Source organism: Sylvia atricapilla, chromosome 5 (assembly GCF_009819655.1).
Source record: "Sylvia atricapilla isolate bSylAtr1 chromosome 5, bSylAtr1.pri, whole genome shotgun sequence".
Lineage (NCBI taxonomy): Eukaryota > Metazoa > Chordata > Aves > Passeriformes > Sylviidae > Sylvia > Sylvia atricapilla.
Genome location: NC_089144.1, coordinates 62,960,121 through 62,987,966, shown reverse-complemented (window position 1 = coordinate 62,987,966; position 27,846 = coordinate 62,960,121). Strand labels below are relative to the sequence as shown.

General features: G+C 42.7%; 2 protein-coding genes across 3 annotated transcripts; one reads left to right on the top strand and one right to left on the bottom strand.

Annotated features, from left to right (window-relative positions):
- Positions 1-7,461: 7,461 nt before the first annotated feature.
- On the bottom strand, positions 7,462-27,404 carry AMN1 (antagonist of mitotic exit network 1 homolog). 2 transcript variants are annotated; one of them, XM_066319753.1, is made up of 8 exons: positions 26,767-27,404; positions 23,059-23,191; positions 20,808-20,952; positions 20,231-20,448; positions 18,779-18,835; positions 17,773-17,884; positions 17,098-17,188; positions 7,462-8,007 (listed from the first exon to the last, which is right to left on the bottom strand). In XM_066319753.1, the coding sequence occupies exons 1-7, from the start codon at positions 27,090-27,092 to the stop codon at positions 17,115-17,117; spliced, it is 1,065 nt and encodes a 354-aa protein (XP_066175850.1). In that variant the 5' UTR covers positions 27,093-27,404; the 3' UTR covers positions 7,462-8,007; positions 17,098-17,114. The 2 variants fall into 2 exon arrangements, with proteins under 2 accessions (XP_066175850.1, XP_066175849.1); XM_066319752.1 differs by lacking the exon at positions 7,462-8,007 and having other exon boundaries at positions 15,682-17,188.
- ETFBKMT (electron transfer flavoprotein subunit beta lysine methyltransferase) lies at positions 8,656-14,004 on the top strand. The gene is made up of 3 exons (XM_066319755.1): positions 8,656-9,673; positions 12,241-12,371; positions 13,079-14,004. The coding sequence occupies exons 1-3, from the start codon at positions 9,354-9,356 to the stop codon at positions 13,441-13,443; spliced, it is 816 nt and encodes a 271-aa protein (XP_066175852.1). The 5' UTR covers positions 8,656-9,353; the 3' UTR covers positions 13,444-14,004.
- Positions 27,405-27,846: the final 442 nt, after the last annotated feature.

Genomic DNA, 27,846 nt, shown 5'->3' with positions numbered 1-27,846 from the left:
GTTGGAAAAGACCTTTGAAATCCTCTACCTTAATCATTCATCTGTTCACAAGTGTGTTTGGAATCTACTGACACAAAAGTGACAGAGTTGCCTGCATCCTAAAGGAGAAGTCAAACACCCTATTTTAGAGGATATGCTGTGTAAGTATGGATGAGAAAGCCAGTGGAGCTAATGCTTTGTAGGATATCAATGAAAACTGAGAGGAGTTTAAAAGACTAAATCTTTTCAGCCCCTGATGACCTTTCCATGCCTCCATGTGCATAAACAGTAGCTATTCTGCCCTTGGTCACATCCAACTTCAGTTTCACCCTGTTCATCCTGTGAAGGAGCTGGCTGGTGTTGCACAGGAGTTTTGTGTCCATTTCTTTCCTTGCAGTGGTATCACTTGTTTTCCACGTCCTCTGGATATTAATGCAAAATAATAGCACAGGTCCTGACATAGCATGACCCTGACTCACAACTAAGTTGCTTGAGGACCCTGACATTCTCCCAAGACACAATAGCAAACATCAGCCAAAGGAGGAAGCATGTTGTGTCAGGTCCTTGGGAAAGAGTTTCATCTAGATGCTCTAGAGAGCAAGCACCACCTGTCTATCTTGTCTGTCTCAGATCTCCATTGTTTCACTTTGTCCCCATGTCCAAATTTCTGGCAGACTACCATGTGGAAGGTGAAAGGAAAAGTTCTGCTAGCGCCAGGATCTGAACACCGGTGTGAAACTAGAAAATTTGAATTGCAAAATTGAGCTGCTGTGAACTGATGAAGCTGCTTGAAAACTTTTCTTACCTTCCCCTTGGCACCAACTGCTGTTAGCATGATCCTTAAAATCAGATGACCAAAGGTACTATGGTTTCAGGATTTGTTTCTGGAACAAGATGGAGCAACTACTGGGAGAAAAGAGAAGAAATTAGGCAGGAGAAGAATTCATCGAAGACAAATCAGAGATTTAAACACAGTAGTGAATCCAGCCTGCCTGGCAACACAGAGAGCCAGGATGGGGAAGCATCACTTGCATTGGGGCCCCAATTGTTGGTCATGATCTCATGCTCCATACTAAGTGTTGGCTGAGCTCTGCTAATTGACACTGTTTTTCCCTGCCTGGGAAAAGCTAAGGACTAATATATACCCTGATATAATGAGATTTGCATATCACCCTTGATATATGACACATGGAAGAATGTGGGACAAAGCCACAGGGAAGAGAGATGGGATAGGTTTTAGTGTCCCAGGAAGTCAGGAGGAATGAGGTCATGTCTCTGTGTCATTCAGGAAAATTTAGCTACTTGTTGTCTGGAGACCAGAACAGATACACTCCATGGTGCCTAAGAAGCTTTTTTTCCTGGCTGTCCATGTTCACTCAGCTTCCACCACCTTTCAAGGCTTTGCAGGAACACACACACAAAAAAATGCCTAAAACCATTACAAACCCCCCCAAAAAAATAAATGCTCTCATGCCAGGCACAATCATTACTCATCTGATTATCACAAAATATTGCTGGGACCTGAAACTCGGGAGCCCAGGGATTGTTACTGCATGAGATATATGAGAGCCAAAGTCCCACTAGCTCAAGGAGACTTTACCTGTTCAAAAACAGGGCTTGGAAAGATGAACCCTCTAGTTTTAAGAGAAAAACAAGTATCCAAAAATACAACAAAGAGAAACACAAGCCACCTGACTCTGTGCATCTTTCCAGTCTTCATTCATGCTAAAAACGTACTCTCGTGTCTGACTGCACATGGATAAATCCAGCCAGTTAAGGCCAAGAATACTTTAATCACAGACATGGACAAAAGACAAAATCAGGAATGAGCTCAGAGATAATAGTTTTCAACCTCTCACTCTTAGCAACAAGGCTTTCACAAAGGAAAGATTTTCTGTGCCAAAACCCTGAATCTACAGCAGCACAAGGGTCAGATTAATACAGTTTCTCCTCCCTTCATCACCTCACCTTCACTCTGAAAAATAGCTGCACCTTACAAATTCTCCTTCTTGCCTCCACTGCTAGAAGGCACTTGATGACTTCATATCTGCTAGCTGCTGTTCCTCCCTGCTCCTAACCTAAAGCAGCTGGCAAGGCAGTGGGGAAAGGTAATCCTATGAAAAGCACATGTAGTGCTTTCAAGACACATCACAGGTAATATGTGGTTGTTGTTATACTAAGATGCCTATTCTCCATCTGAAAAAGATGTACTGGTATTCTAAAATTGGACTGTAGCTGAAGGCATGACAGAATAACTGAATTGCCTCTCCCTTACCTAGCCAGAGCTCTCAGCTACAATTTTACATTAGCTGTTGCACCAGTCACATTCTGATAATGACTTGCTTCCACAGCCTCTGGGCAACCACAAATTGATCCTGATGTGCAAAAACTCCTGACTGTTCATACTGAGTTGCTGGAACACTTTTTACAAATCAACAGCATCCTGAATCTATCCATTTTCCCCGTGCTGAATTTCCAAGGAAATTCACTGAGGTCTTTTCACCACAGCAAACTGGAGCAGCCTTGTCACTGGTACCAGCCGGAGAAGGAACAGTGATCTGGGAAGATCACCTGGCCTGCCTTCCTTTGAGTTTAACCTTTGTATCTGTGAAGATTCATGAGCTGTGGGCTTGGTAACACGAAGGTAGCCCCCCTCTGCCTTGCCCTCCTCTCTGTCCTTGGGCAGCTCCATTTCTTTGTTATTAATTGGCTCGAACAAGATTTCCCCAGACGCTTGGGCAGTCGTAGCATCAGCCAGTAATCCCCTAATTCCCCTGGACACCCGGGGGTCCCTCGTGTGCTACTTTACAGCTACATTTTGCAAGTGTTGCACTCCTCCATGATACACCAAATCAATGCTACAGAGTGATCAAAGACATCCTTGTCCTCTGAGCAAATTCCAGCACACTTCTGGTAGTTTGCCCAGCATACCAGAAATTGTAGATGAAATTCTTAAATTTTCACCATCTAAAGCAAAAAGCCTTTGGAAATTAAACTCTTTTTCTCACGGATGACAACAGGCTTTGATACTTTGCTGAAATAATCAGCACAAAGCTTGTCCTGAAAGGTTAAAGGGCTCACCGAGACTCTCACAAGAGGTATGGCAGCTATCACTGGTATAAGGGCTTTCTTATGTCATGCTAGGAATCTGTACAATCACAACTAATTATTTGTAGTTAAATGAGAAAAAAATCTGGTTCTAACATCCCTGCCACTGTTACTGAGAAGCAAAGACTTTACCCCTCCTTTTGCACTTAAGAAAACTTTCAGCTGGGAGCACTCAGACAACTTCTTTGAGAGCCTGGAACTAGATGACCTTTAAGGTCCCTTCCAACACAAGCCATTCTGTGATTTTATGATTCTATCCTTTTTAGCTGCCTTTTAAAGTGTGATGTTGGCCTGTATTCGACACCAGTAACTTTAATGAGGTTCACACAGCTACCAAGTAAAACCACAGATCAGAACTTCAGAAAAACTAGATCTGAGAAGATACTTGTTAAGATATCAGTCAAAGAGGCTGGTGATCTAAGTGTAAATGCTTCCCTGAGAACCATATCAAGCATAAAATAAAATGTGCGAGGTAAAGCTGTATCATCACCTGTCAGTATCCTGGTACCATATCTTGCATGGCTTCCTGAGCTGATGTTGATAACAGTACCGAGTTTTTATTCCTAGCATCGTGTTGAGTATCTAGAGAGCACAATCCCCCATGTTTTATCTACAATTTTGGGTGCTATGAGTGTTTTCAATATCTCCCTTCTTGGAGAGGACCAGCAAGAGCTGCTGAAAGATCTTTGAAACGTCACAGTTCCCTTAGGGGCTCCAAGAAATTACGTCCTTCCTTGAGCTGAAACCACGAAAGTCCACGTTTACACAAATCGAGGGATCATTTCTAAAAAGACTGAGCATGGGTCTTGCTTCAGAAGAGTAAAAGGCATGCAAGTATCCCTCTAGTTGAACATGTCTGTGCATTCCAGCTCCTTCGTGTGACATGACTCAGCTTCTGTCGGGGTCGTGGTCACTGTGCAGCACGCAGGGGTCACCTTCTCTCGGGACACTGCGGGTTACCCGCATTTAAAAAAGAGATCCTTGTTTGGGAGCAGCTTTCCGAGCCTGGAGTGTAGATTTTACTTGTAACACGCTCGCAGATCACTAGATGGCCTCGTAACCTCAGAGGTTTGGGCAGACTCAGGCTTGGGCTCAGGAACAGCCAGGCTTAAACCCCTGGCACCCCAAACAGAAACATCACCTCGGGCAATGCGCAAGAGCCTTTTAGAAACGCAGCGCGAGAAATTTCGCACTCTTTGCCCCAGCGGGAAGGTAGAGAACCTCACATTTGTCACTCCCGTTAGAAGCTGCTCGTATTCCCTAACTCCCAGCAGATGGGACTGGAGATGGGGCAGAGACTAGGTGGGAGCTGTTGGGGAGCTGCAGGGGTCTCAGAGGGAGGTGTGGGGGGGATATCTCTGTGAAGTTCAGAAACTAGGGAATTGAAAGGGATGCAGGTGGATTTGGTTCTGTTTTAATGACAATATAATATTGGCTTTCACATTTATGCATTAGCTCTTGCATGTCGTTATTGATCACAAGTATTCTAATATGGTACAATATATAGTTCCCTTTAGCTATAATATAATATAATTAATATAATATAATATATCAGTTTATGTATGCCCTATAGCTTAGCTTATAGAAATAGTGGTGTGATGAATCTATTATATCGTCGGCCTTAGCAAAACACAAAATGTTAAAATGCCTCTATGTAACTAACAGAATGGTGTAAAGCAATTATGTTGTTTCTTACATCTGCTGACTGGCCTCTCCAAGTGATAACAGTGACAAAACCCAGATCACCAGAGAAGAATTAGAGAAGAATTTATTGACTCTTCGTTCTCAGGGAGTGTGAAACAATAGGATGGAACCACAAGAAGAAATAAAATAGATTGACCCCATCTACAGGATGTCATGCAGATAATTCGGAGGTTAAAACCAAACAAAAGAGTTCCTGCAACATCAAAACCTCACACGAATGTTTGAATAATGTATAAAAGCATTAATATGTATGTACCCCAGTAATGTAACAATATATAGAGAACGCTGGTTTAAGTTAATGGTGTGTTCTTTGGCCAATAGCCAGAAACAGCCCAGTGCTGGATATTTTCCCTTTTTATCCCCTTATGAAACTTTTAAAATTTCCAAAGAGTGAACTTTGCTTCTCACAGTTCCTTGTCCCACACCAAGGAGTCACAGTCACTGCCACGTGAAAATGCGGACACTTTCCACGGAGGAAACCGCAGTCAGTGTTTGTAGGTGTAGGTGTGTCCGGTGCTTACCTGCCACAGAGCTGTGCCCTCTCGAGGGACAGCAACAACACGGCAAGCCCCCTCTCTCCTGTCCACACCGGAGAGGGTCTGCGGAGAGAAGCGGCGGGATGGGAACGGGCCTGGAGCACGGGGAACACGCGGAGAAGGCAGAGGTCCCGCCAGCCCGAGGGGCAGAGCCGGTCCCTCTGCCTGCGGGAGCTGCTGCTGTCTCCAAGGGGCTGGAGAGCTCTCCCTGGGCCGCGCTGGTTTGACGGCACCCTTGATCTGATGTGCTAAGGGGAAAAAAAAACCAAACCCTAATTTTCCCTGCTGTTCGACTGGGACGTGCGTTACCGCTCCTTTTCCCGCGTGGATTTTTATCAAGGTTTTTAAACGCAGGGCTAGTTCACATTGACGCAAGTCTTTTCGCAAAGCCTTTCAAACGCATTAGGAGCGGAGCAAGCCCACGGCAGAGAGCAGGGGTCCGGACTCGGAGGGGGGCGGGAAGGACGCGGCCCGGGCAGCAGCGGAGCCCCGGCGGCGGTGAGCGGGGCGGCGGGGAGCGGGGCGGCGGGGAGCGGGGCGGCGGGGAGCGGGGCGGCGGGCCCGGAGCCCCGGCGGCAGTAAGCGGGGCGGCGGGCCCGGAGCCCCGGCGGCGGGGAGCGGGGCGGCGGGCCCGGAGCCCCGGCGGCGGGGAGCGGGGCGGCGGGCCCGGAGCCCCGGCGGCGGGGAGCGGGGCGGCGAGCCCGGAGCCCCGGCGGCAGTAAGCGGTGCGGCGGGGAGCGGGGCGGCGGGCCCGGAGCCCCGGCGGCAGTAAGCGGGGCGGCGGGGAGCGGGGCGGCGGGCCCGGAGCCCCGGCGGCAGTAAGCGGGGCGGCGGGGAGCGGGGCGGCGGGCCCGGAGCCCCGGCGGCAGTAAGCGGGGCGGCGGGGAGCGGGGCGGCGGGGAGCGGGGCGGCGGGGAGCGGGGCGGCGGGCCCGGAGCCCCGGCGGCAGTAAGCGGTGCGGCGGGGAGCGGGGCGGCGGGCCCGGAGCCCCGGCGCTGCCGCTTTAAGGCCGGGCGGGCGGGCGGGCGGGCGGGTGCGCGGCCCGCCCCGGGAGCGCGGCGCTGGCGGTAGCAGGTACGTGCGGGCCGGGCTGTCCGGCCGGGCCGGGCCGGGCAGAGGGATCGGCTGTCCCCTCGCCCGGGCCGGGAGCCGCCCGTGCTCCCGAGGCCTGCGGCCGCTTTGCCGCTGGAGCGCAGCGCCGAGCGGGCGGCGATGGCGCCGGGCGGCCCCGGCCTCAGCGCGGGCGGTGTTTGCTCCTCTCGCAGGGGCGGGCGTAGGTAGGGCCAGCATCCCCCGAGGGGAACGTGGGCCGGGGTGGATTGGCTTTGGACGGCTCTTGCTATAAGGAAAAAAAAACCCCAACAAACCCACAACCACAAAAAACCTACAAAACCCCCCAACAAACAAACAAAAAAACACCTTAAATTGCATAGAAATAGTGATTTGGTTTGGGGGTTCGGGTTTTTGGGGGTTTTTTTGAGGGTTTTTTTGTGTGTTCTGCTACGTTTGGTCTTCTCTACTCGCCCATTGATTTAGTAAGACAGGCAGGTCAATAGTGTCACATGCTGGGATATGCACCCTGATTTTATTCCCTGTAAGATGGACGGGCCAGGACTGTCAAACACAGGGAGAGCCATCCTGCTATCCATCCTGATTTTATTCCCTGTGAGATGGATGGGCCTGGAGTGTCAAACGCAGGTATATCCATCTGGCTATTCATCCTGATTTTATTCCCAGGAAAATGGGCAGGCCACGAGCGTCAAATACAGGGATGTCCATCCTGATGCCTTCCCTCGCTAAGCACTTAAGCACAGTTTGGCATTTTGAGTGCTGAGCTCTTGGCAGGTGTTTCTGTACCAACGATTAATTTCAGGAGAGTAACCATCGTGACGGGCCGTGCAAAATAAAGAGAATCTCAGCCCTGCTAATTTGCAGCAATTCATGAAGAAAAGCCAGCATACAGCATTTGCTGACAAGATTTATCTCTCCAGTTGATTGCAGTTAACATCGTGCTTCCCTTAGGCAGATGAGGATTATAGAGCTCTGCCTTCAAGAAACAAGGCATTTGCTAATTGCATTCATTAATTACATGGGCTTTGCTGAATGACATTCTCCAATGTGAAAAAATGCAAAATATTTGATTGTGTGTGTTTATTTGTAATAGGAACATAAAGGCTTTAGCCAATGATTTCAACAGATTTAGTGTATCAGCCTAAATAGCAAAGTGTGAAGTTCACAGCTTAACATTTTAGTAAGTGATGAAACTAAAACCAATACTTAAAACAGAAGCCTGCACACAACAAAAATACTGCTAAACAGACAAATCAAGAAAAACTGATCTAATGAATTACAGAGTGTTAACACTGTTTCACTGGCATATTCTTTCTTCCTGTTGTCCCTTTGTCTAGTTTTAAGGACAATCTGCACAGCTATTAGACGGTGAAGTTATCCATGATTCTCCTGTTGTGAAAAAATTGTCAGGGCTGGGATGAAAGTTGTTTTTCTTCATACATCATTCTGCTGGTTTGTGAAAACCACTGCAGAAGAGAGAAAACAATTGCAAAACAATGAGTTCAGTTTCTGGTTTGTTTGCACTTGCAGTCTTGGTCTTGCTGTTGTGGAAGCACAGGCCTGAAACGTCTCTGGTCGTCAGTTCCAGGGGAGGTTCAGAAACTGTGCCCTGAAGCAAGGAAGTCTGAGTTATTGAAAATACATTAGAAAGCAAGGAGAGAAAGGAAAAAGGATATGGAAATACTAAAGTATGGGTGAAGGAGACCTAAGCAGGAAGGCTGGAAACATTTCCTCTCCCTTCAGGCCACTTCTTGCTGAGTGTACTTGCAGGATCAGCATAGGAAAGGCCCAGGGTCTGCAAGAGATGGTGGGTGAGGAAAGTTTGGTGATAAAGTGCTGAGAGGCTCTTCCTTTGCCTCTCAATGAGGTGCTATGGCTCTCCATTCTCCATTCTCTTGATTCTTAAATGAATCTAAGCTCCTAATCTTTCATTCTCCTTCACTGCTTGTGTGGCACTACTGCACACCTTGAGTGGTGTGACAAGGCCATCCAGTCTGAACGTATCATCTTTTAAAAACTTGATTTAAATGTGTTGGATTCAGTTTCTCTCTTCAGACAGCTTGGAACATGTTTATATAGTGTCTCAGAATGAGCTAGGGATGAAGGTCTGCTTTCTTCTACAGCTGACAACATCCACATGAGAGTATTGCACCATAAGACTAAACCAATCCTTTAAAATACAGACTGAAATGTGATGAATTGGGATACTCTGGTTAGGATCAGTTTGGGTTTTTTTTTTTGTTGTTGTTGGTTTTTTTTTTTTTTTTTTTTTTTTTTTATCAGTTTTGGAGCTGGCAGATTGATAAATCTTAGGGAGAGAGGGGAAATCCTTTAATTGCTTGCCTTTAAAAATGCTTTTGCATAAAGATTCATCATCATTATAAAGATTCATCACCATTATAAAACCGGTAATTAATGGTGTCTCTTCAAATAACCTACTGATAACCATTGCTATGTCCACAGGCCCTGCAATGTCAGAGTCTTCCTGCAAAATCTGAAGATTCAGTGGAAGAACGCTAAATAGGAGTAGACTGCTGTGTATATATCTTCAGGGCAGAAGGAGAGAGATGTTAAAAGGTTGCATATTTAATTTTTAGCTCTATCAGCTGTCCCACTAACTGGGTGTTTCTTAGTGGATAAGTTTACAGTACTCTTCCGAATGGGTCTCTTAATAGCTTCTTCCTCAAATACCACTTCTTTCAGATTTAAGACTGGGCAGGGGCAAGGCACAAGAGCCCAGGGACCTCCTCTTCTTAAAGCTCCTGGTGGTGCAAAGCCTTGAAGTCACTGAAAAAACATCACTTAGGTAGCATTTGTCTTCTTTCAGGAATTGTCATCCATCATTATGAAAAACAACATCCTGTGAGTTTGTTTCAAGCTTTGTGCCTCATCACTTGCTCCAGCTAAGCTGTGCTCCGAGCTCTCCTGGGGAAGGCTGGTGCCCCTTGGGGAAGCATGGCCTTCCATGGCTGGAAGTGGCTCCTCCTCTTGGGAAGGCAGAACACCCTTGCCAAGGTGTGGAGAAGCAGGAGGGGAGGCCCCTCTCTGTGCTGGAAACGCTGCTGCCACTGGAGCAGAGGCAAATCTCTGGACCCCGAGGTGAGAGCATTTTTGGAGGAGAACACCGAGGTCACCAACAGCGGGCACCTGACACCAGAGATCCGGCTGCGCCTCCTCACCCCTCGCTGCAGGTTCTGGAGAGAAAAACCTGACCTGTGGCCTTATGGGGACCCCTTCTGGGCAATTTACTGGCCAGGAGGCCAGGCCCTTTCCAGGTATGCAGCACAGTTCACCACAGCTGATCAGTCCAGTGTGCCAGGATGTCAGACCTGGCTCTCTTTGTAGCAATTCCTAGTGATGTGTGTTTGCCTATTATGGGTGCATGATCCATCCTCCTCTCTGCTTATACTGGAGTGTCCCAATCTCTGCTGGCTGGCAGCAAGTTCCACCACTTGCTGTGTAAAATAACTCGCGTCTTTTAAGTAGAAATTCGTTATATTCAGTTCCCATGCATGTGCTGACAACACGGTTGAATTTGGATCTATGGAAGGGCTGTGCAGTTGCCATCAAAACCTAGTGAGGTGTTTAATTCTATCACTCCAAACAAGAGGATTGCTATTTTGTCATAAGGCATGTGGTTTTTTTTTTGTTGGAGACAGACAGGAGTGTGGACGTGCCTCTGGTCTGTTGAGAAAAGTAGTTTCATGCTGATGCACTTGGGAGTGCTGGCTAGCCTGAATAACTCCCCTCATCTAGGATTTCAGCAGCCTTGTTGTTGAGACTTACTGTGGCTTTTAGTCACATCAGAAGCCACATTTTGATTTTGGTTGCTGACTCTCAAAATGTCTTTAATGTTCCTAATTCCCAAGAACTAGAGTTCTTTTATTTTGTAAAATCAAATCTCTCACTTAAACAGCAGAAAAAAAAAATCTTAATTTTTACAGCAGAGAACAAGCTGTCAGAGAGTCCCCACATAGATGAAAGGGAAGAATCTGAATTGAGGCGTTACTGTTTTTCTGCAAGAGAGCATAAATAAGAAGGCAGTTTTGACCAGGTAAAAGACGAGTTTTTTAAGAGTAATTACTCTTAAATTATGAGCTGATTAGCCTGCCATGTAGCTGAACTACAGTGCTTCTAAACATGGGGTATATTAAATTGATTAGTTAATCTCTTCATTTTGTTATCATATGATTTGTATGCTATTGGGTAGCAATAATAATTATCTAGCATTTAATTATTTATTGTCTTACTATTTATGCACTGGTTAGATGTATTAAGAAATGTCAGAAATCAGTTGCATAATTAGGAAGAGTAAAGAGGAAGCACAAAAACATATGGTTGCCTCCATAACTGTCCTCCTTTCACAGCTGGCGTTTCCACAGCACCAGGAGTCTCCTATTTCAAGCTGCTACTCTTGGTGTAATCCAAGATTCCTCATTAACCCAGGAGGGCAGAGACACTGTGTGCACTGTGCCAGGGGATACAGCAGCATCCAGCTGTGCTGAGCCACCACAATCAGCAGCAGTAACGCAGTAACCACTCAGCTGGAAACAAGGAATTTGCAGCATTAGGGCCACATCACGCCCTACACAAATTACTAATGAAAAGTCACAGCAAATCCAAGCAGAGCCCCTAGAAAGGAGAAACACAGAAGTTCTGTGGAGATCCTACACCTCTCCTTGGTCCTGGTAAACTAGGAGCTGTCCTTAGGGGAGTGATGGCCTTAAGGGAATGCTGTTAAACATGTGAGCTGCTGAGCCTTGACACAAATATCCTGCACTTGACAAGCTTACTAGACCTCTTGGTTCCATTCCTGCTGGTGCTTCCAGGCCCAGACATTTCCATCTATCCATTCCAAATGTACATCAGTCCTGTTATAGTTATCTGCACTTTTGCACCCTGCAAAAGCTGTAGCCCTCTGTGAAGAGTCAGCCATCACTCTCCCTGTCAGAAGATAACACAAATGTAGAATCCTTTCTTGTTTCTACTTCAGAAGAAGTTATAGAAATTGGTAGTAAAATTATGACAGTTTGCAGTAATTCATTTCACCCAGGGCTCTTTTCCCTGACACTTAGGGCTTTCCCTTCACAGCCAACTGAATTTCAAGGCAGTTGATAAAGTTCTGAACCCTCTGCAATAGTTACATGATTCATAGTATTTAACAGTAACTGCTACTTGCCTTCTGTCAGTTCTCCACTTCCAGCACAAAGGTATTTCAGGATTTCTCTTGGCAGGTATCAGCAATTAGATGAAGACAGCCTTTCTGCTCACCACAGCTGTATTCTTTTTCTCATTGCTCCTCAGGAACAGCACAAAGCAGTCTCAAAGTATTTGCATCTCTATCTGCATAGCTCAGGATAAGTAAGAAGAGAAATTATTCTTCTTCCAAGCAGTTTGCATAAGCAGTGTTTCAGATGGGTGGGCACCATATTCACTGTGAATACATCACGTTTGTTCAGTCAGATGGCTTTTAATTTCTACAAATCCTTACTTTACTATTTCTCATGCACTTTGATGACTTCTAGTTATCTCGAAGTGTCTACTTACTAGTTTGTGTCTATTTAACAGAAAAGCTCACTTGTCAGAACAACATAAAATTTTGCTTACTTGGCTCAATTTCTTTTTGTTTGTGGGTGGGGGAGCAGTAAGAGAAAAAAATGATGGTTCTTGATTTTTATATAATCTGAGACAAAAAAGGAGTTTCGTGGCAGCTGCACAGGTGGAATAGTGTTAAGGTACCACACTTCATTACATGTTTGGCAAGAAAGTCTTATGCAGTGTAATGCAAACCTGAGAAATTTGCATGCTCTTGTTCGCTGCTTTAACAGCTTTTCTTTTTCAGGTATATTTTAGATAATCCACATGTGGTTAAAGGGAGATCAGTTCTGGATCTTGGAAGTGGATGTGGAGCAACAGCAATCGCTGCTGTGATGAGTGGTGCAGCCCAAGTCCTTGCCAATGACATTGACCCTAGTAAGGCTTCCTTTTTCATCTCTGTGTAAAGATATTTACTAATTTTTAAAGCACCTTTAACACAGACTGTTCTTCACTCCCTTTGGGAGAAATTCAAGTACCAAACAGAATCCTAAGAATGCTGAAAAGAGGAATGGGTTCTACCAGCCTCTCTTGGCCCAGGTATATTTTCATAGCTCCTTAGAACAAACAGGAAAGGTTCTGTCAGGTGTTGCCCATACACCATCACAGCTGGTTTGGCTGGGAACTCCAAGCACAAGCAGCAAGTTGATTTCTCTGTAGGACCATAGCATTTCCCTGTGCTTTCATGTACATCAGGGCCTAGATTTTGCCTTTTTCCGCTAGACTTTGTCTTTCTCTAATTGACTTATGAATACAGTTTATTAATATTTTAATTACTTATTAGTTAGAAAGGAAGTATATCCATAGATTAAGGCAGTTATTATATTCTATTTCAATTCCATGACTGGTTTCCATTGGCATCCATTCTAGGAATACTTCTTACCTGTGTCATGGTGTAATGAGGATAAAATTTCATCACTTCATGCTAGATTTAGAGTCATAATAAAAACTGTGGAAGCCCCCTAGATAGGATGAACAACAACATTTGAGAGATTGAACTGGAAGATGTGTCACAAAAATATGTAAGGGGGCTGAATGACAGACTCCTAAAATGTAACTTTAATTTTCCTCTGACTTTTCTTCAGTTGCAGGCATGGCAATGATCCTGAACTGTGAACTGAACCACCTGAATCCCTTCCCCATCACCATTAAGAACATCATCAACTCAGAGGCTGGCAACTGGGACCTCATAGTTCTAGGAGATATGTTTTATGATGAACAACTTGCTGATGGTCTGCATCACTGGCTGCAGAAGTGCATCAGGACTCACCAGACTGAAGTGCTGATTGGTGACCCTGGCAGGCATCAGTTTTTAAGCCACAGCATTCGCAGTCAGCTGCACAAAGTTATAGAATATTCACTGCCTGAGTATACAAGACAAGAAAACTATGGGCTAACATCAAGTACTGTCTGGAGTTACCAGCCCTCAAACAGCTTTGACAACTCTTGAAGCTGCCTTTCTATGGGATTTTGTTGCAGTTGGCTTTTTGCAGGTATATAAAATAAAAATGTGAATTAAACAGGGAACATTATCTGTTAAAGTAAAGCAGCTTACTGTACCTTCACTGGACTAATTTCAATCATACTCACTGAGGCTTCTGCTCAGTTTGAGGTAAAAACTACATGCAAACTGTATTCAAAGGGGCCTGCACTAAACTGCAGAACCTACAGACAACTTACATATAGGAGTTTGCACGCTTGATGTTTCCCATGTATATTTGTGTCTAGCTGACATTACTATGAAATGTTGTGGATGTCCAGCATACTGCTGTGGGAATAGGGCTGTGGCTGAAGAACCACTGCACTGCTTCCACAGGCTTTTGCAACTTATTTATAGAAAATTTCTAAGTATAGAAAATTATTGCTGTCCTCCATAAGATTATCCACTAGACTATTAGCTCTTAATATGCTCAACTTGAAGTGCCTTGCTCTTTTTCTGGGTATCTCTTCTGAATGTCAAAGTAACTAATCTGAATTTCCCTCTATAATAAAAATTTCCTCTTCCTTGAAACTGCTGGAGTGATTATGTAGGAGCTGCACCCAAATCTAAACTCTGCTTCTTGACTGCCAGCCAGCGTTAAAAGCTTTAATAAATGGAAAGTGAATAAATAGTACGAGCTATGGGGTAACCTCATCCCCTTGAGAGTAAGGTCAAATGATCTACATTCCCTACATTACCCTTTGCAAGGGTAAAACAGGCAATCTCTCACCTTGGGAAGCTGCTGAGAGATGAAGCAGTCTTTACTTCTGTGACAAACAGAGGGTAACTAAATAAAAACATAGAATAAAAGTCTGATATAATTATTTTGCTCTTCTCTTGAGGAGATGCTGAACAAACTCCAGAACCATTCTCAGTTTCATCTTCCAAACGTGGTTAAAAAACCCCCTGATCCTCAGGTAAGATGTTCTAACACGTGAAGAAGAAACCCATGTTTTCAGAGCAGTCTTACAGGAAGTGTCAACTTTAGCAGTCAGTTATTGAACAGGCAGTGATGGGGAGCTAATAACTGCACCATAGAACACAGTGCACCTACAACTCTCCCACAGCCAGGTGCTGTGGTGGAAGCTTTTAAATGTGAAAAAGCGTGGTAAACATGGAAAAACATGGTATTCATGAAGTAGGAGGTTTAGGAGCACAGTCAAATGTACATGGTTCTATAATCCAACAAGTTTTCAGAACTATCCAAACAGCCAACTTCTAAACTTTAATCTTCAGAGTAATATGTGAATATTCTGCAAGGCTCCCAACAATAACAATGTTCAAACAATAGAGAATACAAAGTGGTAAGCACATCCATGAGGTTCTTCTCCCACTTCACCCAGTGCCTGTAAACAATTGTTGAAAATTACTGTGAACCAAAAAACATTCCACTAGAGTTATGCAAATACTCAATATGCAAGGGCAAACTCATACTCTAATGGTGAAGGATTTAAACTAATTTACGTTAAACTTTCAAACCTAAAAATACAGTGTTACCTCGTTGCAGTGGTGTACAGCTTTTTAAGCACCAGGTTAGGATGTACCACTAACTTACACATTGAGAAGAGGCTGTAGGGGAAGATGGTAAATCTACAGGCACACTTAAGGACACAGTAGTATAAGCTGCATTTGCCTTCAACATGACAAATCCAAGGTGATATCAGCAGGGAGAAAAAGGACTTTTCCTCTGATGTTAGCAGTAGCATTGTTTCACAGAGCTGCCTAAACACCTGTAAGATTCAATATCAAAAATACTGCAACACAGATTTATTGTCCAAGAGTTCAAAGGAATGATGGGCCCTGACTGATCCCAGACATTCCACAGGGCATAACAGTAAATTACTCTTTAGCAAAAAAAACAAAAAACAAAAACAAAAAAAAAAAAAAAAAAAAAAAAAAAGAAGGGCAATAAAACCATGTAACCACCATGTAGATTAGGTTATTATCTGGCAAGGATTTGCTGCAGTGACAGCTATCAGATGCTTGTGGCTACTGCAGCAAAACCAACTTCTTGCACCAATGGTTTGTACTGGTGCAGTTACACCAACAGGGATCACACAAACACATTTCATCACTGGGCTGAGCCATGCAACAAGAGTAAGGGTTTTAGGTGCTGCTCTTGGAAAAATACACTTTTACTTACACCTGAACAACTTTTCTCAATAGACTTGCATTTTCATAAAACATATAATCAAAGAAAAACAAAGATTATTGTCAGACATCATAATATCCTTTAATATTGGCAACAAAAAAACCTTCCATGCAATTAGACTTGAACTTTAAATAGATTAATATAAAACTGGTTTATTTCTGCAACACTTCGGTGTGGCTATGTCAAGAGTTAAATGGTGAAGTAAACATATACCTTATGGTTGCCTAAACTCTTTAGATGTCCAGATGTCACCAAATCCATGTTAGACCACCGTAGCCAAACCCTTCTACTTCCAGATCCAGAGGATGAACCCAGTGTGCTCCGAGCCCTTATAAAGCTAAAATGGCTGGCATTAATGCAGAAATCATAGAATTCTCACTAGAGGTTATGCTGGTTGAAGAAAGCCAAGGAACATGGCCTAGAATTGTGATGAGAGCATTGCTCCATCATGTAATAAACTCATTCTACAATTCAAAAATTATTGTTAATATGACTAAAACTGAACAATGAATTTGTTGATATTTTCAACTTTTGGGGATATATAATGGATATATAATGAACTGCATACAGCAGAACACATACTCTACCATCCTGCAATGTATGTGCTCAGATACTACATTTGGTCCTATTTCATTCACAGATATGCTTATGAGTACCAGTGTTTTGCTCCCTAAAAGGAGTTCATGTAGAAACACAGGCTAAAGCCAGAGCAAATTAAATACTTGCCCATATATAAAATCCATTTCTTGGTCACAGCTACAACTTTGAAATTTGTCAAGTCACCGTAACAATTCCAAAGCAACTTTATGTTTACACATTCACAGGCTGTACATTTAGATGTGTAAAAATCCAGCAAGTATTTGATGGTAAGTAAGAACAGAAATCTGCAGCATCAGTAACATTAGATGAAAGGTACCTACATTTTTTTAATTCCAGACCTAGCAGAAGTACATGGTGAAAGGAGATTCTTTGTTACTACTAAAGTACATTTGTATTACTGTTAATGCCACCTCCATTCACCAATTCTGTCTATTGATATTTGTTAGACTAAACTCCCAACTTTACAGACACTTCTGTGTGTCAATGTTACATTTGGGCTCAGTACTTATAATTTTAAGTACCACCCCAGAATACAAACTCAACACAGACTTACCTAAACTGGGCTTGTACATGTAGCTAAATTGTTAAAAGATACTAAGTAGCAGCCAAATCCAGCAGTCTCAGAAGCCTGAGCTTAATTATTAATTATAGTTTAACTTTCCTCTAATGAAGTATCATCAATGCAAAGTCAGACAGGGCTCCAAGGAGGGACAATGGGGAAGCCCAGGCTCACAGGCAAGGACTGGAATGGCAACAGAGACCTCCAGTGGGAAGCAGGAGGGATGCAACCTGGTGGCACAAAAGTCACCAGCTAGCTCTCCAAGGTGCTTGTTTGCTGAAGGAGCTCTCCCACCTGTAAACTTGACACTCACATGTACAGGATAAATAATCAGTAAACAGTCCATGTTAGTTGCTTGATTTTTTTTGATATGATGAGTTGCTCTAAAGCATCTCGGGAACGATCTAAAAAAGAACAGAAGAATTTCTTGCTCATTCACAACATAGAGGTGGTGTTTGGAATAGGTATACACAACACAGTAAAGGAATTCTATATCTGCATTTATGCTTCTTTTCCTATCACAATATCACACTTCAGATACACCAGTAGTAATCCAAACCCTCTTGGTTCTTTCTCCAACCACCTAACTGTAAAGCACCACCAACCAAAGGAAGTTAAAACACCCAAAGGCTGTCCTACTCCATTCCACTGTTTCTTCAATGGATGCTGCTCCACACTTTTGGAACAGAGTAAGGGTTTAAGATGCTAATATTTTTCTGAAGTCTTTGGGTCTCCATCAGTATGCTGAGGAGGTTAAAAAAAAGGAAGAAAAGAATCCAGTTTCCAAAACAAAACAAAAAAAAATCCCCTCTTTTTGAAGGCTGCCGCATTTCAACGCAGAAGTCTCACCTTGCTTTGAAAATCTCAGTGTACGATGATTATTTTATCCAGTAAGTTATTATTTATTTGGGATTACTTATGGAGTACAGTGTGTTTTTTCAGAAAGCAAGAAGGTGTGAAGTAATGATCTTCTTGTGATTAGACCTACCTGTTATCAGTGGGCATCCATGGAACAGAAAAATGTGTATCTTGGGACAACAAGTAAGGACGGCTTCCACAGCGACATCTGTCAGATTCACACAGCGCTCCATGTGGATCTCCTGTCAGGAAAACAGGAATAAGCAGCCTGCCAGAGCACCCAGAGTTTCAGAGGCTAAAGCTTTCCTTTGCCCAACCAGCTTCAGAGATCTGCAACCAGAAGGAACTATGACCTCTGTGCACTGACCACATATGTGGTCCTGTACAGAGCAGGAAAACACCCCAAGGAAAAATAAGACGGCTCTTCTGTAAAGAGTCAAAACTAAAAACATAAATCTGAGTTTTCCCAACACACACATACCATTCAAGACATCTAAGGAAACTCTTCAGTGAGATTCCACGGTGTTTGAGTCCCATTACTTTGCCTGTGACATTCTCCTACCAACTGGTGGTTGAGGAGAACAGAATCCAAACTAAATTCTGGTGTTTCCCAAAATAGCCTTTGCTGAAATTTCTGGTATTTCTATTTATCTACATGGTTCCTAAAAGAAATCAGAGAACTTCAAGATTAGACTAAACCCTGCTCTTTCCTTCATTTCTCTGCAACTGTACAACTACTGCCTCTTGCACACGCTAGGAGAACATGAAAAACAGAATAAAGAAACTGATTATTACTAACTTTTATCCCCTCCTCTAAACTGCCTTACCTATAAATAAACATAACATATAAGAAGAAATGCAGAAAAAAAGACCATCAAATCTAGTGAAATTGGAATTTGGTAAAACATATTTTGGAGATCGTAGGGTAAAAAAAAAAAAAAAAAAAAAAAAAGTCCTATTGGAAAGTCTTTCCAATTTATAAACTCCAACGATCTTGAAAGAGGACAGAAATGAAAGTCAGTCAGCAAAAACCCTCCCTCAGAAATATTGCTGCTGATAGTAGTAACTATAATTTAAAAATGCAGTTTGTTTGGGTTTTTTTGTTCATCCCTTTCTCATTAGGTTAAGTCAGTTACCTTTAAATTCTTCGAACACGTTCCACTCACTAGTGCTACAACACCATCATCTGTTACCTGGAGGAAAAAACCACAATGGTTTATAGCTGAGTTTTTTCAAACACACCTATTTGGATGCAAAAATCCTATTAATTTATTCACTCCCTGCAGTCAATGAATACACTTACACTACAGTATTTTCTTCCCACTTGCAGAGAAAATTATCCAAGGTGTTTTTTTTTTTTCATTCTATTAAATACTGTTTCATTTTCCTGCTGTGTGATCCAGCCTGGCTTTCTGCAAGGATGTTTCTAATTGAACTGCTATTTCTGCAGCTTCCTTGTCTCATTTAACAGTGGGTACACTAATATGGTAAGAGCATAGCACTTTTAGTTTATAGGTGTAAAATGCATTCCTGCTCTACCTAGACCAATTTGGGTTGGGGGAAAAAGTAATCATAGCAGAAAAGTAGAAAAAAAACCCCAAACAACTAAACATTTAGTTACTCAAGAAGCTTTTACCTCATTTAAAATACACACAGGGAAACAGCTATTTTCTATAAAGGAAGAGAGGCAAGGAAATAAGAAAGCAATTAAGTAAGTCTGGAGAAATAAGAAATAAATGGCAATAAATAAAAATTACCAAATAAAATATTAAGATTCTTTTGATACCTTACTTCTGTAAAAATCAAAAAATAATAGCATCTCAAATAAGAACCTCCTACATGATTTCCAGAAGTGACATTTCATTGTGAATGCTCAGTACTGGACTCATATTCAACATAATTACTCACCATCAGTGTCAATTGAATGCTACACTTCCTGCAAAAAGCCTTTTCCTCACCTCATTATCTCAGTGTAATTATGAAATAACTTACAGGATTGCTTTTGCAGCTCGTCTCTCCCTTCTCATGCTAAACACTGTTGTTAAATCCTCCTCCCTGCCTTTCCTGACATTTAAAATGTCACTCTTTCAGTGCTGACTCTGTAACATAACTCTGACAAGCACAATCACTCTAAAACGATCATTTAATTATGGAATGCTTACTTCAGCTAGGGGCTTGTATTGTTTGACATCTGAGATTATAAACCCACATCGGTTTGTCCTAACTGAAAGCAGGCAATAATCTGTCCAAGATTCTACTGTCTTTAAATAGAGTATTTCGGACTACTTTACAACATAAAGAAAATGACTGCACTTAATAAATATACTAAAAAAAAACCCATTCTAGGTAGATACTAACAGATTTATCTCTGGTTTACCGTACATGCTCTAATAGCAAAATGTGTATTTTTCCAGTTACCAATAAGCAAAATACACCTTCCCTTTTCCTTAAGAGGCATACATTAGAAGTAAACAATGGTCCTAAATCATTCCAGGAGTAGAGTTAAAACGATCCCCTTCGAACTTTATCATGACAACCTTAAAAAATAAAGAAACGACAATCAATTGGCCAATTGCCACTGTAGCTACCTGAGTAGATGAGAAGTCCACACTGTGAAGAAATCTGCAGTTTTCTCCTAGTGCCTGCAGAGATGCATCCATGATGCCTGAGCAGCTGCCCAAGTTCACTATTTGTAGGAATTGGCAGTTGACTGCAAGAGCCAGAATTCCACTGTCAGTTATATCACAGCACCTTTTGAAAGATGCCTCACGCAGGTAAGGACAGGACAAGGCCAGTGCTGTGACTCCTGCCAAAGAAACAACACTTGGAAGAGTTATTCATTCTTGAACACAAACACCACGCTGAGTCCAAAGGCTCTGGAACAAGTTTTGAAGAAGGAATAATTAAAATAAAGTGGAAAACATGTTGAGCATAGCACGGTTTTACCAGAAATCTAGCAGGAGAGTAATCTGATAGCTCTCTCCTAAGATAATTAGTGCTCTAGGCCTGAAATTTACACCTCTGAAGAGACTTTTAATTAGTACTGGGGTGGCATTGGAGATCTTTTTAAGCAATATTTACCCTAGATATTTTCTTTTTATTCCAATCTAACAAGAAAAATAAGCCAGAAATAAGATTCCAGTTATCTGTGCACAGATAACACACCTTCTGAAGTAATTCCAAATCTGTTCTCCTTGCAAGAATTTAAGTTGATTTTTTTCAGCTGCTTGCAGTTATAAAGCTGCAATAATGCATTATCTGAAATATCACAGTCTCGGAGGTCCAGAGACTCCACAGCAGGGTGCAAAACCTGTAATGAAAACCCACCATTTCAGTCAAACTCTGCTATGCCATCAAAATGTGCATTTTTATATAAAATACTTGTAATATTAGACATTGCATAGAAGTTTGCAATAGAGGGTAGGGTTACCAGTCCTAGGAACTAAATACTAAAGCAAATCTGGTCTATTTGTGCAACAGTTCAGCTCCTACAGCATGAACTGTTTCTGTGACATACAGGGTAGGAATACATTAATACTGCCACTTAAACAATGGAAATACAATCTTGGTGGTTCACTTGCTACGTGTACCCAGGACAATGCCCTCAATGGCCCTTGCTCAAGCTGGCACTTGCTGGCACAACTTTGGGGGAAGAAATCTGCAGTCTGACTGTGATCAAAACTTCAGCCTAACGTAACAGATAGGAGTGATATTTCGAAAATATTTTCCCCAAAGTATTTTTCTCACCCCCACACAATCTTTTGCTCATAAACAAGTACTCTCATTACCATACCATGAAGCAGTATCAAATCCTCATTAAATGGGATCTTTCACTCCCACAAGACCCAGACTGGAATTTTTGTGAAATCTTTCCCAAGAGAACATTTATACTCAAAGCAGTGGAAGGCCTCAGAATTTAGTAACAATAGCCATATACTCCCTTCAGCTTGTCACTCCCTTCCTTAATTCCCGGGGACAGAAACACCAATTTCCATAAACTAGCAAAGATAACAGCACAGCTGACAGGCTTGTTAAAGGCCTATTCCTCCTGTTGTTCACTCTAACAAGGTACAACGAAGACACTACAAGGAAAACTGGCTGTTTTGCAAATATATAAGATTTTTAGTTAGACAGAGAGTTGTCTGAATGCAGCACACACACACAAAAAAATACATTAAAAATTCAGGCTTATATTCCGTGGACACATGCTGAATAGCTCCATAAAACTTTATGGTAAAAGTTTATTAAAGGGATTTAGAGTAAGGAGATTGACATGCACATGAAGGGCTGCTCCAAGCAAAAAGCAGAGTAAGGAGGAAAAAAGATGCATGGTAACACAAATTTGGATAAGAATAGGGAGGTAAGAGATTAAATAGAACTTTACACCAAAGTTCAGATTAACAGAATTTCAACTGAAATTTAACTTGAAGCAAAATTCTTAAAAAAACCCCGAAAAACAGGGAAAAGGCATGAAGGACATGTATAAAAACAAATGGGCAACTGCTAGCAAAGAAAGCTAAGGTACAACATGCTCAATGAAAATGATGACAACTAAGGACAGAATTGCAGGAAATTGCAGGAACAGAGAAAGCAAAAACACATGAAAAAAGAACCAGAGCAGAATTTAAGGTCTCTAGTTTATTTCCAGACTAAAAATATCCTCGTGGATTTTGTGCATTCATACACACACAATCATATGGCTTTAATTATATAATCTCTTAGGATGCTTTGAAATGATTCCTTACTGAAAAGCTAGCATAAAGCAGATTTTGTCCAGTCAATTTTTCCAAAATAAGATAAATTAGAAAGAAATTGATTTTTACCCAAAGACCTACCTTGTGTAAGCACAAAAACATTTTATCTAAAGCTAAACTGTCTTGTTTGTAACTTTTCCACAGTGCTTCTGCCTCTAGTCTTGGCTCCACTATCCTGACTCTGAGAAACTGATAATATTTGTCTCTTGAGTTACAGGTCAAAGCAGGAATGCACAAGGAGTCATTCATTTTCTGTTTCACCAAGGCCAACCTTTAGCTTCCCTCAATTCACACACCTCCCTTTGAGGCTGAACAAGATAACAGTAAACAGCCAGCAAAGCAGATGTGCCCTGAATTTACAGCTGAAGAGATGTCATTCACTGGTGTCATACTGAAATACTGCCACACATCAGCGTGCAAAATGGATGGGAGAACTTGAATTATCGAATTCTAGCTCTGGCATCCTTATATTTCAAGGAACCAAAATTTAAATAAATGACGTGGAGATTGTATGCTTAATATCAATAAAATTCTATCAACAGATTTCTAACAAGCTGCTGAAATCCTTTATATGATACATATATATATAATAAATTATGCATGAGCATCTCAAAACACAATACACTCAGGAACAGACTGTATAGTTTTGAATGGATTCTCACCTCACTGATATTTGCATCAGTTATTTGCCCTTGCCTACTCATTAATTTAATCAGCTTATCCTTTATATTGGGTGGCAATGACTTAATATCTGCAGAGTATCTGGAAAGGTTCTTTGTCAAACACTGAAGGCACCTGAAATAAAAGAAAATTACAGCACAGTTAAAAAGAGGCATCACAGAGTAGAACTAGAACAATCAAGCCACAAATTGTCCTTTTCTGCATCCAACTGTGGTCCTCTCAGACCCCAGCTGTTCCATAGTACTACTGATTCAGCTGTTGCCCTTTGGGATCAAGCTGATCCTTCTGTGAAACTGTTCCCTAAGCAGCTTGGGGTAAATGTAATGGATAAATTCACGTATCAAAGATCTGGTCTATTAAAAAGCTACTCCAGGGCATCTCTGAGATTCCAAGACCTGTGGTGCAAGCTGTGAAACCACAACATTTGCGACAGAAATGACATGGCCGGACTGGAGATGGCCCATTCATCAGGGATGGGTCTCCACTTCACAGCTGCTCGACATCTGATATCAATCTTGATAGGGGATCCTGAGGATGATCAAATCTGCACCCCAAAGATGAGATCCAGGAAGACTATCAACGTCTTTTCACACTTACGGGGAACCCCTTTCAAGACCTCGCTTGGAAATAAAGAGATACATGAATATTTGGACTTTCAATGGACTTAGCCTCAGGGCGAATACCGAGACCCAGTGGTGTGTGGCTGAGGTTGGATGATACCCTTGTTACTGTCACTCTGCCCACCCAGCATTCGATCAATGTTGTCCAATTTTATTATGGTTTTTAATTTTTTTTTAATTTGCTAAATAAATTCTGTTATTTTGAATTGGCTTCTTATCATTTATAACAAGCTGAAGGCAAAAATCGGCCCCCCAACCATTTTTTCCCATGCCTTCCTCAAGCTGTCCCTGAAATCTGCAGTTGCAGTGTGAGCTGTTGAGGGTCTGATCTGAATGAAAATTCCCTTGACTAAGACTCTGAGGACACAGAAACAACGCTGCCAGGACAAGTGGCTGAGTGCAGGGGGCAGCAGCAGCCTGTAGCAATGCCAAATTAAATTTAGCATATGAGCACAGCTCTGGAGTCTCCTCAGGCAACTGGTTTTGCAATAAAACTTTAGCATCAGAATGCCACCAAACAGCAGGGAATTAAACTCACACCAAATTAAAAGTTAGAAGAAGTCAAAATAGTAATGCTTTACAATCTGAAGAGTAGTACAGACTTAAGGCAGGAAAGAAGGTTTCCAGCATGGAAACACATTAAAAAAAGCACTCCAGGTCATAGAGTGTCCGAAGAGCACTCCAGCAGGTCACTGCAGAGGACACTGTATGGAGGAGACATTTTAAGCAGAACCTGGCCAGCTAAACCCAGGCCTTGCTTGCAGAGACTCTTATATAGTGAAGTACACACCAAGATCACCTCTAACTCATTCCTGCAGAGATGTGCAAGAATTCCATGCCTTCATGGAACCTCAGTGACTGCTGGATGAACTTGGCTGACTGACCAACAGAGAAGCCTGTACCAAGCTCTGTCTCAGTACATATAGGTTACACATCCACATTCTTTGTTTTGAGATTAAACAGCTTATCTATATACAACATTCCTCTACTTGACTGCAGAAATTAAGAATAGTTGTTTACCTCTTTAAAAAAAATTCTTATCAAAGATAATACACACACAGTTTATAATTATCTATGAAGACCACAGATGTGAACCTGTTCACAGGCAGGATCTGTGCAACAAGGTGAGCAGAAAACAGCTTTGTCTCACCAATGCAGCCTCAAAAGGCTAAAGGTAAACCAACTACTTAGCTCAAATTTGCAGAAAATACTCCAAACCCAACAAGGATCCATGGAAATCAATGTGAGCTATGCCAACTGTCTCTTACCATGGCATATTAAATTTAGCTTGAATGGTTATTAAGATCAATCACATTCTTTTCAAAAAGCTGGTTGATATTCTCATATTACAATACTGGTTGGCAATTTAAAGAATTAATAATTTAACTTACAAAGGTTTTTGCAGTAATTCTTCTTTATAGGAAACTATAAAACACATATTGGCTACACCATGGCAACTATAATCTTCAGTGCTTTAAGGTACAAATAACAATCTAACGGTACACCTTGCTAGCTGTTTTTCTTTTAGCTTTCAAATTAAATATTTCATTCCTGTGCTGTTTCTAACTTCCTCTGGAACACAAAGGAATTTGACACTGACAAATAACACAGAGAAAAGAAATTTTCAGTTCCCCTTGGAGCTGCAAAATAGAGCTTAAAGACTAACTAGCAAATTAGATAAAAAAAAATAAAAAAGTAGACACACAGGATAGAAAATGTTGCTGGAACCACTGGATAAAGAGATGTGAAAAACAAAGTTCATGCTTTAGAGTATTTTTTAAAGTTTAATAGGGGACAAAAAGGGACAATGTCCAGCCCTAGGGTATTCCTGATTATTGGCCAAAGAATGCACTGGTAAATTAAGGCAGTGCTATTTATATGCTCTGTCTATATACTTCACTGAGGTACACACATATTCCTAAGTTTCACATGTTATTCAAACATTCTTGGGATGTTCTGATGTTGCAGGAACTTTTTTTTTTTTTTTTTTTTTTTGACTTTACATTCTGACTTATCTGCATGACAACCTGCAGATCAGGTCAATCTATTTTTTTTTTTTTCTTGTGGTTTTATCCTGTTGTTTCACACTTCCCTGACAACGAGGCGTTAACAAGTTCTTCTCTAATTCTTCTCTGGTGCTCTGCTTTGTGTCACTGTTATTGCTTGGAGACGTCAGCTAGCAGATGTGGGAAAACAATATAATTGCTTTACATATTCTCTTCTTTATGTAGAAGCATTTTGACATTTTACGTTTTGCTAAGGCCTATAATATAATACATTCATCACACCACTATTTTTATAAGCTATATGGTGCATACTTAAAATGATAGATTATGTTACATTAACAAGCAAATAAAAGGAGTTATAAATTGTGCCATATCCAGATACTGACGATCAATATCAACATGCAAAAGCTAATAAATAAACGCGAACCCAATATTATCTTGCCATTTTAAACACAGATAATGAGGAATATAGCGGCTTTTGTGCTGAGGTTACGTAACAAGAAGCAACAGCGCCTGCACTAAGAGAAGTTCAAGGCAAAGGCACCCTTTGAACATTGGGGACACTTGGTGACCCCTTCAGATGATACTCTAGGACCACAAAAGGACTTTCCAATAAGACGTGGATGCGTGCAAATCACTTCTAGGAAAGTGCTATTTATGTAATATTAAGATTATTTATTAGCCAGGAAGTACGCTTTAAAGAATATGTAAGAGCACTACGGAATAAACATCTTGTAAAGCGTCACGATATACCCGCTGAGAGCAAAAATCCTCCAGATGCGTCCAGCTACGCCATGAAGAATGCCTACCTTCTAATACTTCAAACTGTCTTGGAAAATTTTGTTTTCTAGCCAAACTTGGTATCAACACGGAGAAAAACTCAGAGCAAAACGCTATTCACTGGATTCTCTGGGGCCAGGTGAAGAGCCTCAGCCGTCCCTCCACACCCGCATGTGTCAAGGATCATCCTGTCACCTCCGTGCCACACCTCGTCACCGCTGTCACTGCCTGTCACCCGCCCCGTAACTTCTCCCTAAGGGGCACCTCTGACAAACGCTGTCACGTCTCCTGCAGCCCCTGAGCGCTGCCGAGCCCTGCCAGCGCCCGCACTGACAGCACCGCTCCGCCACGGCCGCCAAGGGCCTGCCCAGCCCGGGCCCCGTCCCTGCCCCCGGCCCGGCCCCCTCGCAGGGCGGGCAGGCGACAGCGCGTCGGGGCGGCACTCACAGGTCCAGGAGCAGCCGGACTTCCTCGCCGGCGCCGTCCCAGCTCATGGCGGGGAGCGGGGAATGCGGCGGGGGCCGAGGAGCAGAGCGGGGAGCGGGCAATGCGGGGCCGCGGGCCCGGCCCGGCGCTCGGTGCCGAGATGGCGGCGGCGCCCCGCGGCATGACGGGAGATGTAGTCCTGCTGCCGGGAGCGCCTCCGGCCCGCTCCGGGAGCGCCGCCTGGAGCGCTGAGACACCCCGCTGCCGCAAAAACGGGGCTCTCACTCCCCACTTCCAGAGCTGAATAGTTAATAGAAAGTGTTCTTCTGAGGGTGAAGCAGAGGGGAGGCTCGGAGCCCTCAGGCAAGAGACACAGCGGAGGCATTCCACAGAACCGGCTTTCCTATTACCGCCATCCACCTGCCATAAGAGGCTGCTGTCTGCCAGCTCTTTCGTCCTGCAATTAATTTGGGTTCTGATTTTAGTGGTTTTTTTTTTTTTGGTTGGTGTTACCAATTTATGACCAAAAGCCAATTATGGTTTCCAATTGAAATTTTATTAATTACAGCAAGCAAAGCAAAAGCAGTTTCAGCGCTGGGCGACAGGTGGGCTCTTCGTCCCGCAAACCCGCCGCGCCGATCCGGGGTCTCTGGTGTCCTCTTATACAGTTCTGTTCCTTGTCGACGTGACTGTCCTCGATGTACTTTGCGCATGTCCATCCTGTGTTGCTAGGGTCTTGATTAGCCTTTCCTCAGATGCAGTTAATCATCGCAATTAGCGTGTCCCTGAAAATGTTTATCTTAACAGGAAGGGGTCAGCAAAGTTATACAATTTATCTATCTCTTGATTTAGTGAGCAGACATTCTTTATCTATCTCCCTTCATCCTTGATTTAGTGAACGGACATACCTTACTTATCTCCCTTCACTCCTTCTAGT

Coding starts and splice junctions, on each gene's coding strand:
- ETFBKMT (XM_066319755.1), top strand. CDS start 9,354: ATGGCCTTCCATGGCTGGAAGTGGCTCCTCCTCTTGGGAAGGCAGAAC. Junction 9,674..12,240: donor GGAGGCCAGGCCCTTTCCAG/GTATGCAGCACA, acceptor TTTCTTTTTCAG/GTATATTTTAGATAATCCAC. Junction 12,372..13,078: donor TGCCAATGACATTGACCCTA/GTAAGGCTTCCT, acceptor ACTTTTCTTCAG/TTGCAGGCATGGCAATGATC.
- AMN1 (XM_066319753.1), bottom strand. CDS start 27,092: ATGCCGCGGGGCGCCGCCGCCATCTCGGCACCGAGCGCCGGGCCGGGC. Junction 20,449..20,807: donor ATTTGGAATTACTTCAGAAG/GTGTGTTATCTG, acceptor TTTCTTTGGCAG/GAGTCACAGCACTGGCCTTG. Junction 17,885..18,778: donor CGTGTTCGAAGAATTTAAAG/GTAACTGACTTA, acceptor TTTTCCTGACAG/GAGATCCACATGGAGCGCTG.